The 16193-nt window shown below is 42.3% G+C and overlaps 1 protein-coding gene across 4 annotated transcripts in view; it reads right to left on the bottom strand.

Moving 5' to 3' along the window:
• Positions 1–12574: 12574 nt before the first annotated feature.
• NCKAP1 (NCK associated protein 1) overlaps positions 12575–16193 on the bottom strand; it is a 44903-nt gene continuing 41284 nt past the window's right edge. For all 4 annotated transcript variants that reach the window (XM_035133562.2, XM_035133580.2, XM_035133571.2 and 1 more), the window contains exons 28-31: positions 15652–15768; positions 14345–14454; positions 13815–13904; positions 12575–13527 (exon numbers count right to left, since the gene is read on the bottom strand). In XM_035133562.2, the coding sequence (XP_034989453.2) occupies positions 13411–13527; positions 13815–13904; positions 14345–14454; positions 15652–15768 (434 nt within the window). In that variant the 3' untranslated portion in view covers positions 12575–13410. The remainder of the gene's footprint in view (positions 13528–13814; positions 13905–14344; positions 14455–15651; positions 15769–16193) is intronic.

The following is a 16193-nucleotide window of genomic DNA, read 5'->3' as shown; positions in this document are numbered from 1 at the left end:
CTCTCTGCAAGAAAAGAGGCTTTTCATTGTCCTGGCTGTATCCCCGCTTCTCTCCCCCCCCCCAATACATATCTCTGGGAAAACTTGCTCCGCAGTGGCCAAAGGAAGCTCTTTCCACGTGGATCCAGATGCATTTAATCTAGGGGAGAAAATAGAAAGCAGATCTTCGCTCACCAGCAGCAATCCACCCAGCCCACCCCCACCCCTCTTTCCAGCTTCCAGCTAATCTCCTTTTCAGGGCATGGCAGAGAATGCAGTGACCTAGGGGGGCACCGGTGTCCCGCTCCATGGCAGGGAGATACATGCACACACACACACCGAGGCGGAGCGGTTGGGGGAGTAGTTTGAAACTATTCATCGGAGGGCGGCAGAACTCTCCGGGAGAGGCAACATAACAGGAAATCACCTTTGCTCTCTCTCTCCTTAAAATATGCCTTTGTTTTCTGCCGGTTCTTTCTCTCCCAGCTGATCCGGCCCAGAGGAAACTGATACCCTCTGTTCTCCCTCTGCTGCGTCTTTCCCAAAGCGCCCAGGATAATACACAGTGCTCATTGATTTTGACTTGCAGGGGAAAGTTAGAAGGGGATGGAAGGATGGATAGAGAGACAGAGAGATAGAAAGATAGATAAATAGATAATTCTGCTTCCCTTGAGATGTGCAAGAGGAGTTCCTAGCTGTTGGCATGGGCATAGCGGGGGGGGGCAGTTGCCCCCCTAAATCAAGTAAATAAATAAAAATACGTTTTGTTATTGATATTTTATTGATAAATTTTCAATTATAAAGCAATAATGTGATACAAAGAGTGTGTAAAGGGGAAAATATATATGAATATATACAAAAATATCCTAACCCATACATTCTTTATTATGTTATCATATTATCAATCCACTGATTAAAGGAGATCATTTCTTTATTCTTCTAGTTCCTGGCCTTTTTTTGTTGAACTGGAACTGGAATAAATAAAAATACTTAACAAACTGACTATTCACCTAGCAGATAACTCTGTTCTGTCCCCCAACATAAAGCCAGCCTCCCCCCTTAAATAAATCCTGGCTACGCGCCCATGACTGCTGGCTGGTGGGGAAGATCATTAACAGGGACAAGGAAAATAAAGCTGCACCCTACATTGAAAGATCTGTTACACCACTTTAACAGTCATGGCTTCCCCCAAAGCATCATGGGGACTGTAGCTTATTAAAAAGTGCAGTTAGGAGATCCCCTCTTCCCCTGTCAGAGCTACAATTTCCAGAGTTCACAAGTCTGAATGTTAAGCCATTCTGAAAACTTTAGCTCTGTTAAGGGAAATAGGGCTCTCCTGCAATTCCCACTACATGGGTGTTAAGTAGCATAATAGTGCTTTAAAAATTTGGTGCAGATGTGGCCTTTAATATATTGAATTAAATTACTGTGCCATTCATATATTAAATTGCATAAATTTGGGAACAAATAAGACAAGGTTTTTGTTGTTATTTAAGGCATGCTGTTGTTTTTTAAGAGAAGACTCAGGTATGCACTGCGTCAGGAACCATCTGTGAAGAGGCATACCGAGAATCTCCTGTGTGAGAGACAAGGAGGACTCCTCGTGGATGATACTTACAATCCATAGTTTTTACTATGTGCTAATATTTAAAAAAATATTAATAACAACTGTTTTAAAAATGTATGTCCCAATTAATCCAAAGCATCAGAATGCTTTTTCAAGTGATTAATTTAACCTCTTAATCAGGCATCCCAAAACTTCGGCCCTCCAGATGTTTTGGACTACAATTCCCATCATCCCTGACCACCGGTCCTGTTAGCTAGGGATCATGGGAGTTGTAGGCCAAAACATCTGGAGGGCTGCAGTTTGGGGATGCCTGCTCTTAATCAACTAAAAAAACCAGCAGCCCTATCATTTACACAATCTGAAACCACTTTATATAAACCAGAGAGCAAAGCAGCATTCAAGCCCTCAGATTTCAGGAGCCTTAAAGAAGCTTTACATTGGGGAAGTTATTATATTGCTTTAAATGGACCTAGTTGATCTAATCATGGCTAGCTTTCTGTTTGCAGAGACCATTGGTAAAATAAGCTTTGGTGTGTGTTCTCCTTCCCCCCTCCCACCTTTTGCAGGTGAGTCTTCGTCAGATTTCTTAGAGGTAGCAGACACACCAGTGCTCTGAACAGCACAGGACAGCAGGGTCTGGAAGCTGCTATTGAAATTTCCAATAATGCCCCCATGTGGTGTCACACCAGGGCATTGTGGGAATATCTTTGAGCAAGTGTCAGTAGTGGGACCCGGGTGGTGGCATGCTTATGCTGGGCCTGGATCTGGAATTTTTAGTCTTGTTTCGAAGGGATGAGATTGGCTTCATCTTCCCTTCACAAGCTTTCTGTGTTGCTTTCTGTATTTCCATCTCTCTGTCTGCCAAGACTCAAACTGCAAACCTGATTTCCAGTTAGAGACCTACTGTGTGTTTTGCAGAGAATGTATGGCAAGTGGGAGGAAGACAGGACTGCAAGAAATCTGTCTGCAAATCCATTACAGATCTGCTAATACAAATGGTTGTAAAAACTCACCCCAGGCTGACACTTGGCAGAAATGTTTGCCGGTAAATCACAGCCCCGAAGAGAATGTTTTGCTGGGATTCAATTTCCACAAACATCTGTTGATTTTGTGTGTGCACGTGCGAAAACCAAACAGCCATCTCATCCCACATCAACAGCAAATCAGATGGGCATATTATAGTTTGATATTATCCAAGGTTGCATGAGGATTTTGCAAGTTCACTGCCATCAAGTTCATGGTTGCTCTAGGATTTTTATCAGGCTCTGGATGTTAGCTAGTAAAGCTTTTCTGCTTTGCAATGCAATAACAGTGTTGCCATATTTACGAAGTGTTTTTACATATCTGAATATGAAGGGAATGGCCATAGAGCAGATGTGAGATACCTAGTTATCTCCCACTTGGACTACTGCAATGCGCTCTACGTGGGGCTACCCGTGAAGGTGACTCGGAAACTACAACTAATCCAGAATGCGGCAGCTAGACTGGTGACTGGGAGCGGCCGCCAAGACCACATAACACCGGCCTTGAAAGATCTACATTGGCTCCCAGTATGTTTCCGAGCACAATTAAGTGTTGGTGCTGGCCTTTAAAGCCCTAAACGGCCTCAGCCCAGTATATCCGAAGGACCATCTCCACCCCCATTGTTCAGCCTGGACACTGAGGTCCAGCTCCAAGGGCTTTCTGGAAGTTCTCTCACTGTGAGAAGTGAGGTTACAGGGAACCAGGCAGAGGGCCTTCTTGGTAGTGGCGCCCGCCCGCCCTGTAGAACGCCTTCCCATTTGCACATCTGGAATGTGTGGCCTACTGTATAAAGGTAAGACTCAGGTCCCTTGTTTCACCAACTTTTGCCTGTGCAAAAAATGGCATTTGGCCCTCGAAGCATTGCCCATGGGAGAATGTTGGCTGGAAAAGGTTCTCCATTCCTGGTATATGGTTATGTCCTTAAAACTTACTCTGGAGTTGCAACTACACCAGCTGAAATTCCTCAGCCTTACAACAACAAAAAAAAAGTATATTGGCTTCTAAATTGTGGTCAAATGGCTCTTTTCACCATGTAGATCAGCTCCTTGTGTATACTTAACCAATCTGTTTACCTTCGCCCCACAGTAAGTGCTTTCTACTAGCAGGGAAGAGTCAACACAGCTTAGGGACACTGTCAATTTGTACTCTGGCTAACACCTCAGCAGTTTCTAAACAAACTTCAGCTCACCTTAATTATCTGTGGCTAGTGCAGCAGGATAATTAATTCGACTTCGGCCAGATGGTTATCTGTCTGCCATGATACTGCAGTAAAAATCCCTTTCCCTAATTTCTCAATAATTCAACCCAAAGTGAGAATTGAGCAAAATTTTGCAGTATGTGTATTTTTAGAATTGCATTTCTCAATTTCCAGTAATATGTAGGCTCTGCACGGTCACCCACCTAAGACCCAGGATAAAGGTAAAGGTACCACTGAACGTTAGGTCCAGTCGCAGACAACTCTGGCGTGGCGACGCTCATCTCGTGTTATTGGCCGAGGGAGCCGGCGTACAGCTTCCAGGTCATGTGGCCAGCATGACTAAGCTGCTTCTGGTGAAACCAGAGCAGCGCATGGAAATGTTGTTTACCTTCCTGCTGGAAGTATTTATCTACTTGCACTTTGACGTGCTTTCAAACTGCTAGGTGGGCAGGAACTGGGAACTGGGAACAACGGGAGCTCACCCCGTTGCAGGGATTTGAACCGCTGACCTTCTGATCAGCAAGCCCTAGGCTCTGTGGTGTAGACCACAGCACCACCTGTGTCACCTAAGGCCCAGAATACTTGTATTTAAATACATATGCAGACCCTCCAAGTGTCCCTATTTTCTAGGGACATGCCTGATTTTTGGAAAACGATCCGGTTTATTATTTGATCCCAGAATATCACGCTTTTCCTTAGGATATCCCTATTTTCACTGGGAAAATGTTGAAATTATCTGACCCCCCCCCCCAAGCAGTCTGAAGGCAATCCTGTACTGTATAGGGAAGGGTTTTTTTAAAAAAAAAAGTTTAATGTTTTATTATGTTTTTATATATGTTGGAAGCCGCCCAGAGTGGCTGGGCCAACCCAGTAAGATGTGTGGGGTATAAATGGCAAAATTATCATCATGCAAGGGGACGTCCCTGTTTCCACTGGGGAAATGTTGGAAGGCATGCCATATGTAGTTTTGTTTCAGTGTTTTTAAGCAATTGTGTTGGCATTTGTGAACACCTCTCTCAGGGGGAGAGCGGCAAGCGCACACGTAGAGCTGTCTCCATGGGGTTTGTTCCATGGCACAACCTCTTGGCACCTGTGCTAACGGTCCATGGGTTAAGGGGGCACAATACTTGCCTTGCCCTGGGTGCTGGCAACCCACGCTAGGCCACTGATTTAATTTCACTGGCCTCGGGTGATCTATTGCTCTTGTTGCTGACCTACACCTGACTCAAGCCCTGAGACCTGCTTAGTTTCCACATGGTCAGTGCTAATGAAACAACCCCTGTGTTGCAGACTTGAGTCAAAATACCAAAAAAAGAGAGGCAACACGTTTTTTTTTTTAATTTTTCTGTATTTTTTCAATGTTAAGATATTATTATGTTCATGCTGGCCATTGGCCTCAATATAATGTATGACATAATTAATGATACAGTATATATTTATTTGATTTATTTTTTGTAGTTAAAAAACTGAAGAAGACCAAACCTAAACAGTATGATTACCTTGGATCACTGTCTCGCATGTCGTTATAGTTTATAAATCGCATGTCGTTATAGCTTATAAAGATAAAAACTGATATATTTCGCCCCTTGGAATTAGTTTCCACACAGTGGCAGCATCATTTGACCTTGGGCAACCTTTCTGGGTCCACAGGTACATTTGCAAACCAGAGGAAATGGTGCTGTCCACTAAACACACTCACACAATGCAATCAAGCACATACCACAACCTGTTCTATTGGTTCCATCCGGATTCTTCTTCCAAGGGGTCAGAGACAGGACACTGTGGATGCCAGAAAAAGCCTCTGTGGACCACGCTGGCACATGGCCTGATATCATTTTTTGGGGGGGGTACATTATCTTCTGTCCAGCCCCAGTATATAGATCTCTTTGCTTTTCTCTCAAGTTACATCTGGGCCTTTTCAGTGTTTCCAACATTTCTGAAGTAAATTCCAACTTGCGTCATCTGAAAGTCTGATTGCTTTATGTTATCACTCTTGTCTCCAGTAACCAAGGAAAATATTCACAGACACCACACGCTTGCGAGTCTAGACAGCAGTTATTTCCCAGAAACTACAGTGGTTTTCATTTGTGTCCACACAACGCTTCCATAGTGCCCTCCTTTCTGTTATTTCCACAGAATAGCCTCTGATGCCTTCAAGCTACATTTTAACTTAACAGACACTGATTTCAAATTCTTTCCTTCTTCAAATTTTCTGAAACAAAAAGAGGCGAAAATAATGCGTTCAACTTTCATTACGTAATTCAGACAATCAGACTTTGAGGACAGGACATACGCAGTTGTAGGCTGCAAACTCAGAACAAGATAGCACAATCCCCTTTACACCTACATTTACAACAGAATATCTGAAATAATGTTTCCTTCTTAAGGTGCAAACCTTGCTGTGGATAGGTTTGTGCCATGACAGATAGGCAAGTTACAGTGAACACAGACCAGCCTTCCCCATCTTGTGGTCGTCCCCCCCTCTGTGAAGTTATTGGACTCCAATTACCATCAGCTCCAGCCAGAATGATTGATGGCCAGGAGCAATGGGTGTTGTTGTTCAACATTTGGAGAACCACAGTTTCCCCAGCCCTAAGCAAACCATTGGAGAATCCTTGAGTTATTAGCATTCCCTCCAAGGGACTGAAGATGGCATGCTTCTTGCTGCTGTTGCCTTCCTTAAAAATAACAAATCTGTGAGCATAGGTTAGGCAAAGAGTGTGTGCAAGGTTGCACAATGCACATCAGGGGTAGATCTGCAAACAGGGGGAAAATGCTATGAATAAGTCAGAAATTAAATTGTTATTACAAAAGAAAAAACTCTATGGAAAATCGCAAATAATTTATTTTTGCTCTCCAGCGCCCTCTGGTGTTGCGTGTTTATAATGCATTAAAAACACTGTTTTTTGACTAATGTAGCTGAGTCCAAAGTCAAAGTGGGAATTTTAACTTCCAGGTCTAAGCCTACTGCTCTGAAGGGGCCTTCCAGATGTTGTTGGGACTCCAACTCCCATCCACCCCAATTGGCATGGCCAATGCTTACAGATTTTTGAGAGCTGTCATCCAGCTACATCTGGGGGTATCATAGATTCCCCATCCTGGACCATACTCTCTCTGCTAGTTAAACAGTTAAAGTCTAACATCTGGCTACACATTTATTGCATCCTGCATACATTCAAGTAATAACATATGCAAACAAGGCTATAAATTTGATCTGGCATCATGTTTTTGACAAATCCATATAGGCAGCTGCTTTCTGCGTTTCGCAGACAGAAGTGCAGAGAGAGGATCCAGCCATTGTGAACAAGCATCCCTTGTTACAAATTCTAAGAGAGATCGCTAAACTCTGGTCATAATCCTTCTAGTGATGGGGAGAAATATTTAGCAACTGCCATATTTCATTTCCTTTAATTATTGTAGTTACAGGGGCGGGGGGAACCTGACACATCAAATGTGACTTTTAGAAGGTTAAGTCCAGACCATAATACTTTAAAAAATATAATGTGGAGGGGGTGGAATTCAATAAGCCCCACACCCGCTTGAAAACCAGTAAGAGTGTCAATGACCAATGCCCACCAATTTGAAATCCTATTTTAGGATTTTTTTTTCCAATTTTCATCACTATGCCTTCTCATCCCAACCACCACACAGCCTTGCCCTGGTTTCACCTCTAGTATGTGTTTGTACTATGACATGTGTCCTTTTTAATATGAATTCAGAATAAAAACGAAAGTTTATACTTAAAAGTTCAACTTTGCCGTGCAGGCCTGTGATATAGGCAGACATAGAACAAGTCGTGAACTCAGACTCTTAGACACATGAGCAGGGGGTGGGGTGTTAGACCTTGCTAACTTAAATCGAGAAAAATATGATTGTAGGCTTCCACAGTTCACAAATCCTTTTAAATAAGTGTAGATTAAGTGTGTGTGTGTGTGTGTGTTACATATAAGACTCTGGACCAGCCTTCCTGGAGAGGCTAGTCTAGCTCCCTCCTTGTTGTTCTGCTGGCAGCTTAAGACCTTCTTGTTAATTTTGGAAATTAACTGCATTTAATGAAAGGGCTGGTGCTATGCTGTTTTTATTGTAATTATTTTCATGTTTTAAGTAGGTTTCATATATGTATATAGTCTTAATTCTATCATTAATTGCATTTTTAAAGTTTAATGTTTTCAGCAGTTCTTGTTTCTATCTGTAAGCTACGTTGAGTAGTCGTCGTCGTCGTCCTCCTCTTCTTCTTCTTCTTCTTAGGACCACTTGATTCGTTCCTCTGTCGAGTGATTTTTGGTTTGTAATTTTAGGGGTAGTAATCATCTGTGTGTACGTATTTTAAAAATACAGTGGTACCTCGGTTTATGAACACAATTGGTTCTGGAAGTCTGTTCATAAACTGAAGCTTTCATAAACTGAAGCGAGCTTTCCCATTGAAAGTAATGGAAAGTGAATTAATCCGTTCCAGATGGGTCCGCGGCGTTCGTAAACCGAAAGTTCGTAAACCGAGGTGTTTATAAACTGAGGTTCCACTGTAAACCAGAGTTTTGTTCAGTAAACTAGGAAGAACACCCTGCCCCCTTTTAACCACCCTCCCTCCCTGCCAAAACTCCCACCACCTACTAAAAACATTTGCCAGGTGGAAATTGGCTTGTCTGGTACTTGTTATGATGTTTGACATAATTACCGGTATCAAAATAAAAACAAAATCAGCCCCAGTGTGTTTCCACTCACAATGCTGTCAATTAGAGATCTACAAGAATTATTACATATACAGACCTTGGGGAGGAACATTTTCTCCTTCGTTATAAATCCTGACTCCGCAGAGTTCTTTTTTTTATTACTGCATTTCTCCAGTTGCCTTCTGTGGTTTTTGCCGGTTTCTCCTCTTGGCTTCCATTTGGAATTTAAAAGGTTTCTTCTCCCTCCCCCCCCCCCCTTTGAATAGCTGTGTCCGACATCAATGCCACGTCTCGACACGAAGCTGACTATTAAGAGTTGGACTCCATTGGTTTGTGTAGCTGAGTATTGCTTACTGACTGGCAGAGGCACGCTACGGTTTTGGCCAGGGGACATTCCCAGCCCTTCCTTTGAAATGTTCTTAATGGAACCTGGGACCTTCTGCGAGTGAGCTTTAAGTTTCTGTGTTATTTATGCATAAAGTAAAGGTAAAGGGACCCCTGACCATTAGGTCCAGTCGTGACCGACTCTCGGGTTGCGCGCTCATCTTGCATTATTGGCCGAGGGAGCAGGCATACAGCTTCCAGGTCATGTGGCCAGCATGACAAAGCCGCTTCTGGCGAACCAGAGCAGCACATGGAAACGCCGTTTACCTTCCCGCTGTAGCGGTTCCTATTTATCTACTTGCATTTTGACGTGCTTTCGAACTGCTAGGTTGGCAGGAGCTGGGACCAAGCAACGGGAGCTCACCCTGTCACAGGGATTCGAACCGCCGACCTTCTGATCAGCAAGCCCTAGGCTCAGTGGTTTAACCCACAAAGCCACCTGGGTCCCTAATTTATGCATACCCTCCAACATTTCTCCAATGGGAATAGGGACATCCTAAGGAAAAGCAGGACGGTTCTGGGGTCAGATCAGAAACTGGGCTGGCTTCTGTAAACCCAGGACCATCCCTGGAAAATAGGGACACTTGGAGGGTCTGTTATGTGATGGTTGCCGTCACCTGGTTGCTGCATGTGGCAGGACCGGGAGTGCCCTATCGTGTCATCTGATGTCATCTTGGGACACCAGGTGCTTCAACACAATAGATTAGAAGCTTTCAAGTCTCCAGCTAAGCTTAGTGGCATGGAGAAGCTATGTAACTTCTCCGTGCCACTAAGGATTTCAGTTATGATAGGAGACAGCATAGGACATCTCTTGGACTGGTGCAAGTGAGTTAAGAGGGCTGTGCAATGTGTGGGGAAACTTGAGGGATGTTAAATTATCTGCAAGTTGTATGGAGAATAGGGTGCCGACTAGCTCATCTGATGCCCCCAATTCTTCTCCATTGTTCTCCATTTGTTCCATGGCTACCCTATATCCCAGACTTGCACCTCATAACTCTCATCAAAACAAAGAACAAAAAGAGAGGAGGTGAATAATGCCTTTGTTATTAATTCAAACTTAACTGAACCCCTTTGTGTCAATACTCAAGTCATAACCAATGACAGAGATGGAGGAGAATGACATGACATCAACTGGGGAGAAGAGATCGCAAAACATACAAACCACCATGAGTGTCATGGTTAAAATGTGTTCAGTTGCAATCCAGAGCAGATTATATCACAATATTAGCTTTTAAATGAGTAGATCTGAAACATTTGTGAATGGATAAGGTTTTTACTTTTTAAAAAAATGGCATGATTTTTTTTTAATTGTTGGAACCTGTCTGGGGACTTGAGGGCGAAGGGCTGGTAACTAATAATAGGCAATACGCCAAGTCAGTGATGGTAAATGTACAATGCTTCAGTGATGCTGTATAAGCCACTGAGTCTGTTTGCGGTCCTTCATTTTCAGGAGGAAACCATCTGGAGCACATTTCTGAGGTTTCAAGACAGGCTGACATGCCCGTGTTTTCTCCATAACCGTAAGATCCAGAAATTCCTTTTAGAAGGCTTCTCCAGGATTTATCAAGAATTGCTTGTGCACTTAAAAACTCCCAAGTGGAATGGCAGTGCCCATTCTTATTTGGGTCGGTTCTTGTTCCATCTTGCCCTAAATGAGTCCCCTAGAAAGAGGGCCAGTGCTGCACTCAAGCTGGTGTTGATGTTTAAAGCACCTCAATAGTGGCTGGAATGAAGTGTGTGCAAGGAGAGCATAAATTTTAAGAACCTCGCTACCCTCTGGACCTGAATCTCACATGTTCTGAATAGATAATCCCTACCGAGGGAGAATATCCATTGCATTTTCAAGAGAGAGAAATAAACTCCTTGTCTCTATACCCATGATGATTTACAAAATACATTGAAGCCACCACCGTAATAAAACTGGAATCTTAACAAACATACCACTGATTCAAGGATGTTGGGCAACATCAATTCTCAATGAAATAAAAAACAGCTCACATATTTACTGAATCACCACAAGGAAAAGGCTGAGATGGGCTTCACTTAGGAGCACAATCCTTAATTTATGACTATAATCAGAGCCAGTTCTTCAGCAGCAGTTCCAAATCCCTTTTCATATCCTGCCATTTCACTATTAATTTCAGTTTATAAATTTCTCCACTGACACTGTGTCTACCAAGTGGGTCATCCTGACCAGCCAATGTTCTAGAAGAACTATAAAGTGAGTTAGATACGGAATATTTATTTTTTTTGAAACAGGATGTTATTTTCTATTGTCTTTGCCAGTGGTGTAGCTAGTCGCCTGGCCGCCCAGGGCGGCAAACCCGAAGGCACCCCTCCAGGGGGCGGGGCGTCCATCGCATGCATGTGTCGGGCGCCACGACGCATGCGCACAAAGGAGGGATACGCTGCGGCACTGCGGTGACACAGCAGCCAGCGGCAGGGGGCATCTGGCAGGCCTCTCCCTCTGGCCCTCCCTCCGCCCATCCTTACTGCTCTGGAGGCGGTTCTCCTCACAGCCAGTTTGCGTTGGCTCCGCAGGGGCTGGTTCTGCTCGCCCGCTACTTGGTTTTCTTCAGGGCCATCGTGAAGGCGGGCGAGGGCTGTGCTGCTGGCTCCTCCGGCGACGGCGTGGAGGAGCCAGGCTTGGAAGCCACCGGAGCTCTTTCTGCAGCACACCCCGGCCTCGCCTCCACGTGGGCGGCGAGGGGTGCTTGCAGCGGCGGCCATTGGAGGTGGTCACCCCCGCCCAGCTTGCTGCCCCCCCGCCCAGCCTGCCACCCGGGGCGGCACGCCCCCCCCCCATTACTACACCACTGGTCTTTGTACTCTTCCCCAGGAAAATCTTAAACTGTTACATCTTTCAATACAAATTCTACAGTTTCCACTTCCCATTTCACATGGTCTAACATCTCCAACTGCATTGCTAAACTTTCTGATTGGGTAAACCATTAGTCTCTCAAATATAATCTAAACCTGAATTCCTATTTACCCGTCAAACTTTTTTTCTTTTCTTTTTTGCCCCCAAAAGAACTGGGGTGGTGGCAAATTGGAAAAGGGGGTGAGAGGTAAGATGGTGTGAACAGTGAGACCAATAGATATTATGGGACAGTGTTACCATAACCACCAAGCTACTAGTTCCTAAGGAATGCTGGCTTGATTTTTTTCCCCAGTGAGTTATTTCATCTTTATTTACAGATTATGTTTGTACGCTCTCAGTTTCTGCAATATGTAGTAAAGTGAGTTAATGCGAGTGGATTTAGACACTACAGTATCATTACACTCTGCAGGAGTCAATAGGTATGCCTTTCCCTTTAATAACATGTTAGCAGAGAGTGCTGCCCAGGAATCTTCAGAAGCCAAAAAATATATTGTGTATATAGCGTAATTCATGAGTTTGGACCTGACACACCAGAAACCCTCAGGAACCTGACATTTAAAGTATGCCAAAAAATGGGTGAAGTTATGTCAAAGTGATGTCTCAGCCCACCATCACTAAGTTGAAAGAATATGGAGAGAGATAGATAGCAAGCCAGCAGTGAGATGTTTGTAAGCCTATTGATTTTTAAGTCGGTTAGGTGACAGCCATTAAAGTAAAGCAAATTTTAATGTGGATAGACAGTGCTGAAGATCCAAAAATGGGTCAAACATGCACATTTAACTATCTGTAGACTGAGTCAATGCACGTTGCTCGATGCTTAGAACAATGAATTTTCAATAGTCAACTGAGCAAAAAACCCAAGGAAAGCCACCAGCACGTAATACAGTGTAGTGTTTATTGTATGTAATGGAAGGTACACTTGAATTTCAAAAATTTAAAACATATAAAAAGTGGTTAAAGGGCTAACATTTTATCAACATTTGATAAATGCATTAAGAACGTTTATTATACAGCAGGGTACAATGTAGTGTTAATGCCAACGGGGCACCATGGAAATTAGTCTTTAAAAAATTCCACTATGTAAGCTTTATACAAACAAAACCACTTGCTGCTGTTTAAGATTGTATGGAGAAGACTGCTGTCTAAGCAGTCTTACAACAATTTTTAATATTAGATAGCATCGGTCATTAATTTGGGTGAGTGTTTCAAAAAGAAAAAAAAGTAGAAATGTTGTCATTCACAGAAATGCACATCCAAGTCTTTTTTCTGATAAGAACAATAGGTACAGGTTGTAACTCTCCCTATATGAAATAATTTACACACAGATGAAAGCTAGGAACACTAAAATAATCACTAAATAGAGTTCTTCCTGGAAATAAACAAGCCATTATGATTCCTGCATGATTGGATATGAAAAAAACAAACCCATAGTTGAAATAGTATTTCTCTTTTTAAACATAATTATGATTATTCTAAAATAAAAAGGAAAACAAATCAGCAAAATGTGCAACCTAAAATCAGCCAAGCTTATATTGTAGTACAACCATATTAAGAAACCACTGGTCAGAAATACAACTGCATTGGGAAAAAGTTTATAATCCACAAAACTCTTTGCCAGGCCATAAAATAAAACAGCTCCACAGTTTACACAAGTAAAACTGAGGCAACATAGATGCGTGCTTAGGTTGTCTCCAGTTAAAGCAGATATTCAGGCAGACGATGTGACACTTTGTTTGTACACAGCATGGTATGCATTTCGGAGCAAGACATACGGAAAGCAAGACTCCAGAAGATCCATGGTCAGGAATGGAGACTCCTGGACAATCTAAAGTGAGAGGAGAGATCACATCAGAAACCTGGCAAGGAGTGGAAATCCTGATGCTGCCAAAATGACAAGCTACCAGCAAGGAGCGGGGGAGAAGAAGGAAATGCACACAGGCTCAAAAGAGTAGGGTTCAAAAGCATTGCACGGTTTTTGCTTTTTAAAGTAATTGTTCTGCTATGCTGCCCAACAGTATTTTGACCATTTGTTGAATTCCACACAGCGTGCTTGTCAAAGCCTCTTTTACCTAGGATAAAACTTTTGGAACGATCACCGGAATGAGAGCTTACCATGTCTAGCAGTAGGTAAACAGATTCTCTGTTCCTTGTAGTGGTTTTGTCTGTCTCCTGACCGATTTTCAGTAGACTAGAGGATGCAAGCTAAAAAAATTCACACATAACAAGTAAGATTTCTACTAATCTAAAGCCACTTTACAAATCATTTTAATTTCACGACACATGCAATTTCAGATATAAGATTTAACATGACATCATTTGTAATGTTAGATAATGTATGGGGTTATGGATGTGGAGCATTCCACAACAATGAAATGAACAGGACAGACCAATTGTATAGCTCAATTTGTGTACTGGAATCCCTGATCAGACCAGTTATTCTGCAAGACAAAGTTCACACATGCTTACAATATTGACTCAAATCCTTTACAGTCATTGTTGCAATCACTACCATATAGAAAAAGCCACTTTTGGCCTGAAATCAAAAGTTAAGGTTGTAAATGTTAATCGCAGTACAGCTGAAAGCCTTGGTGGAAATGAATGATTTCTGTAGCAGGTCAGCCCAAAATAAAAATTGTACATACAGCCAAGAATTCTTTGAGACGGTCTTCAATGCTTCCCTTGTGAATGGTAAATAAAGCTGCAGCAATCTGGTTGATTGCTTTGGCCAGGCAATGGATATTGTTGCAGTGACCTAAACAAAAACACATTTGTGATATTACTTTAGCTTCACTCACACTCTGAACTTTTTAGCTGAATGGAATGTGTCGTTTGAATAGCAGCAGAGTTAAGCAAGGGATTAACTTTCAAATATGTTATAATATGGATAATCTTCATTTAACAAGGAGGAAGTAAAGATCTTTAAGAACCTTTTGCATGGAGTAAAAGACATTACACACAGGTCCTGCTATCTGCACACTCAATACCCAAAAAATCACTAATCCACACTTGAAAGAATTATGCCCAAACCTCACTATATGCTCCACAGATTCTCTTATCCAAACAGCCAACTTTCTTCCTTTTTGTGTGTGTTGGTTGGTGGCAGCCATTTTTAGGCAGAAACCACAGAAAGAGGGAGGGAGGTCAGATGACTCGGAAAGCAGGAAAAATGAAACAAATCAGGGACAGGAGAGATTGGGCAAATCATTTCCCCCACTTTGCCTCTCTTTTGCTGATTGGCTGCAGCCATTTCAAGAAGAAACCATGGAGAGAGGGAGGAAACAGAGGGGACAAATCTCACATTAGAAATGTTTCCATAGGAAACAATGGGAATTGTGGAATCGTTATACAAACGATTGCATAACAAACAATTTCCAGGGAACTCATAAAAGCAGGACTACATTTATTCCAAAATCTGTTTCAAAGACTGAATTCTGGTTTTCTTCTCAATTTATCAGTTCCAAAGTTCTGTTCTGAAGACCTGAATCCTGCTAGGTGCAAACAGAACGGTGTGTGTATTCAAGTAAAGACGGGGCAACATGGTAACTAGCACAGGAATATGAGGATTATGAATGCTTCTAATGCAAATATCTAGTATGAAAACTAGTTTCAATATGACTTCCAAATAGTACTCAGCATTGTTCCTGTGCCCCCAAAAGCCTCCAGTCGAGTTTTAACATTTCCTAATCAATAGGACATTTATGTGCAACGGGTAGAACACATTCTTGGTAAGGATCCCTAGAACCAAAGTATGACTTGAGGTGAGAGATTTTTATTTCCTCTTTCAAAGCAACCATTGTGAGATATAAAATTGATGTACTATTCAACACCCAAAAGGGCCAAACACCAGTATCATAAAATGAAAGCAAATAAATATTCCAGATGAACATTTAATATAATTTACCCCCTCCCCCCCAGAACAAATTTTCACACCGGTTTGTCTGAAAATTACCTTCAATGGCAGGACTGTATTGAGACATCACATTACTGGCCAAAGTTGGTAAAGAGACAGCCACAAAGACCATCAGAAGGCAGGCAATTTTATATTCTTCCTCTGGACTAATGTTTTCTGAAATTAAATACAAATTTAGGAGAGATCCATTATAACTGGGTGGGTTCAAAACTCCGAAACTAATACTTCATCCATTCACAGCATTGGTAATATTTCTGAGCCAAATTCTGTGTTATTTGGCTAACAAAGACCAGTACTTTAGAGTAGCTGGGGAAACCCAGCCAGATGGACAGGGTAGAAATAAATTATTATTATTATTATTATTATTTCAATTCCACCACGTGTGGCATAACCAATACTCTTCCGCAACAGCTATCAAGAGTATCTTGGTCGCATACCCCAACACAGGGAAGGAAAATGTAACTTAAGAAAAATAGGGTGCATTTTTTTAATTCCTAGAAGAAAATGGATCTAACAGCTATTCAAAGATTTTATACCTCAATCAAAAGTACCCTAAGGACAAAGTGCAATTGCAAGAGGTT

The sequence above is a fragment of the Zootoca vivipara genome, chromosome 1, assembly GCF_963506605.1.
Source record: "Zootoca vivipara chromosome 1, rZooViv1.1, whole genome shotgun sequence".
In the NCBI taxonomy this organism is placed as follows: domain Eukaryota; kingdom Metazoa; phylum Chordata; class Lepidosauria; order Squamata; family Lacertidae; genus Zootoca; species Zootoca vivipara.
Note: the sequence above shows the minus strand (reverse complement) of the source record. Positions and strands in the feature narration are given on the sequence as shown.